At 55.1% G+C, this 3,215-nt stretch overlaps 1 protein-coding gene across 1 annotated transcript in view; it reads left to right on the top strand.

Annotated features, from left to right (window-relative positions):
* The window catches only part of LOC107109178 (PCTP-like protein), an 8,578-nt gene extending 6,892 nt beyond the window's left edge, over positions 1–1,686 (top strand). Inside the window, exon 2 of the mRNA XM_015409748.1 lies at positions 1,165–1,686. Coding sequence (XP_015265234.1) covers positions 1,168–1,392 — 225 coding nt within the window. The 5' untranslated portion in view covers positions 1,165–1,167 and the 3' untranslated portion in view covers positions 1,393–1,686. The remainder of the gene's footprint in view (positions 1–1,164) is intronic.
* Positions 1,687–3,215: the final 1,529 nt, after the last annotated feature.

The raw sequence follows: 3,215 nt of genomic DNA, 5'->3' as shown, positions 1-3,215 counted from the left end.
ATGTGGATTCTGGCAGGGCAGGCGGCCCCCCCCCCCTGCTCTTGCCCCAGTCTCCATTGCCAGATGGGCGACCTCATTGTGTCCCGGCCTCAGTCCTTCCCTTGGTGGTCCCTGAGCTTTCCCTCCAAAGAGGGCCCCTGCCACAAGGAGAAAAGGCCAAGGGAGGGTGAGGGAGGGTGCCCGAAAGGAGACAGGCTAGGGATGCCGAGGTCACGCCAGAACTACCGTGTTTCCCCGAAAATAAGACACTGTCTTATATTTATTTTTTCTCAAGAAGACACACTAGGGCTTATACCACAGATGCATAGAAATCCTGCTAGGGCTTATTTTTGCGATAGGTCTTATTTTCGGGGAAACACGGTAGTTAGGGATGACCCCTGAGGTTTTGATGGGCTGAAGCCGATGGGCAGTAGGTTCCGGATGGACAACAGGAAATACTGCTTGACGCAGCGAGTGATTGAAATGTGGAATTCGCTGCCCGAGGATGTCGTGAGGGCCACAGGCATAGGCAGCTTTTAAAGGGGGATTAGAGAGATTCGTGGAGGCGAAGTCAGTCAGTGGCTGCCAGCCATGGGGGCTGAGGGGAACCTCCCCATTCAGAGTCGCTAAACCTCTGAATCCCAGAGCCAGGAGGCAACATCAGGGGAAGGCCTCGGCCTCTCTGCCCCCTTGGCCTTTATTCCCTGTTGTTGGTCCTCCAGAGGAGCTGGCTGGCCCCTGTGTGAGGCAGGAGGCTGGACTGGATGGACCCTCCCTGGTCTGACCCAGCAGGGCTCTTCTGAGGTTCCTATCAGGGGAAGGCCTCGGCCTCTCTGCCCTGTTGCTGGCCCTCCAGAGGAACTGGCTGGCTCCTGTGTGAGACGGGAGGCTGGACTAGATGGACCCTCCCTGGTCTGACCCAGCAGGGCTCTTCTGAGGTTCTTCACTATTGTATAGGGCTGCCTGTCTCATACCCCACTCAGGACCCAGAAAAGACTGCCGAGAGCTTGAGAAAGACAGGCTGATTTTGGACCTTCAGACCAATTAAGCTCAAACCCGAAGGACCCGGGTTTCAAATTCCTGTCCGCAGACGCCGTCCCCTGACCGCTTCCTTTGCCGCTTCCTGTGCCGTTCCCTCCGACTCGACTGACTCGCCCCTTCTGTCTCTGCCCCCCCCCCCCGCAGGCCATGAAGAAGATGTACAAGGCTTGCTTGAAGTACCCGGACTGGAAGCAGAAACACAACCCCCACTTCAAGCCCTGGCTCTACCCGGAGCAGGGCACGCTGCCCACGGTGGGTCTCTCCGAGCTCTCCATCCAGCACGCCGCCTCCCTCGAGAACATCGACGAGAGCAGCTTATCCGAGACCAAAGACGACCGGGCCGAAGGGAGCGACGAGGATAGCGTCAACTGAGGGGCGGGGGTGGCGGCAGCGGCCGTCTCGGGGCTCTACCCTGGCCGGGTCTCTCGTAGCGTCTCCCTACCTGGGCTTCTGTTTTGTCTGTGTAACCCATGCCGTTTGTGTTTGGGGAAGAAATACTGCAAAAAAAACACAAAACCCCTCAAAAAAGACCTTCCCTCCCACACACCATCACAGAATAAGTAAACTAGGGAGGCCAACTGTGGACTGGGGGGCTCCTGAAACCCGAGGAGGGTGGGGTTATGGAAGGGGAGGGACCCCCCTTGGGTATAATACCATACAGCCCACCCTCCAACGCAGCCTTCCCCCCCACCACCCCGAGAACTGACCTGTCTGGTGTGAAGATCAGTTGTAATTCTGGTGTGTCTCTCCAAGCCGCGGAGTCTTTTACGAGCAAAAATTCTACTTTGTGAGCTCCTGGCATTAAAGCTGTGAGCGAGCGATTTGGCTGCTGCATGAGTCAGTTTGCTCTGGAGTCCTCCCGGAGCCCAGTTTGGTGTGGTGGTTAAGTGCACGGACTCTAATCTGGGAGAACCGGGTTTGATTCCCCATGCCTCCACTCGCACCTGGCTGGATGACCTTGGGCAAGCCATAGTTCTGATAAGAGAGCCACTTTGGTGTCCTGGTTAAGTGCGCGGACTCTAATCTGGGAGAACCGGGTTTGATTCCCCCACTCCTCCACTTGCACCTGAGAGAGCTCTTGACAGAAGAGCTCTTGACAGAAATGGCTCTTTTTCAAGAACAGCTCTTGTCAGAACTACGGCTTGCCCAAGGTCATCCAGCCAGGCGCAAGTGGAGGAGTGCGGAATCAAACCCGGTTCTCCCAGATCAGAGTCCGCGCACTTAACCACTACACCAAACCTTTGTTGGTCTTAAAGGTGCCCCTTGGGCTCTGAATGTGTTCTCTTGCTACGGGATCGCTAACACAGCTGAGAGTTGACAGCAAAACATGTAAAATAAAAGCAATCAGGTGTTATAGATGGAGTGAGTGCCGGTCTTCACAGTACTTGACAAGGGGGGATTTTTGCTTCCTGTAATTATTTGTGGTGCCCTGAAATGGCAAAACTCTGCCGGCCAGTCTGCTCCGGGAAGGGACGTTTGACGGCACCCCAACCAGGGTGGCGTCGACGTCTGAAGGCTCCCTTGGCAGGTGGATATTCTCACAGGCAGAGATGGCCTGGTGTTGCTAAGAGAGGTGTCGAATGGCTTCACAGCAAATAAACAGAATTCGCCTGCGTAGCTAAGACAATTCTCCACGATCCGCCTGCCTCTCAGGGATACTGATCGGATGGTGGACCACCGGTGGGGTGAGTTGTGTGCCAGGCAGACCAAACCACTCCATGGAGTGTGGGGGGGGGGCAACAGAACTCTTCTTCCTACTTTTGCATGCAAGGAGACTCCACAGTCTGGAGCAATGTTCCCTCTAAGCTGTGGAGTCTTGTGAGCAAGAATTCTATTTTGTGAGCTACTGGCCTTAAAGTTGTGAGCAAGTGATTTGGCTACTGCATAAATTAGTTTGCTCTGGAGCTCTCCTTCCTGAGCTGAGACAAAAATGTATGAGCCGGAGGCTAAAAAACTGTGAGCTAGCTCACACTAACTCAGCTTAGAGGGAACACTGGTCTGGAGTACCGCGATCCGATCCTCCGACGGAACCAGCCTAAGGAGCTGCCGGTCCGGAAATTCGGCCAATTGTAGGCCGACGTTAATGGCAGCCTGCCTTTCAAGCCGGCTTGCCAGATGGAAGCTGTGGAAACCAGGTGGAGCTCCCAAAGTCTGTTGCCTTAAAAAAGCCCTGCTGCTTGTGTTTGTTTCTGCAG

Source organism: Gekko japonicus, unplaced genomic scaffold, assembly GCF_001447785.1.
Source record: "Gekko japonicus isolate JY-2015 unplaced genomic scaffold, Gekko_japonicus_V1.1 scaffold5546, whole genome shotgun sequence".
Lineage (NCBI taxonomy): Eukaryota > Metazoa > Chordata > Lepidosauria > Squamata > Gekkonidae > Gekko > Gekko japonicus.
This window is presented reverse-complemented; position numbering and strand designations above follow the sequence as displayed.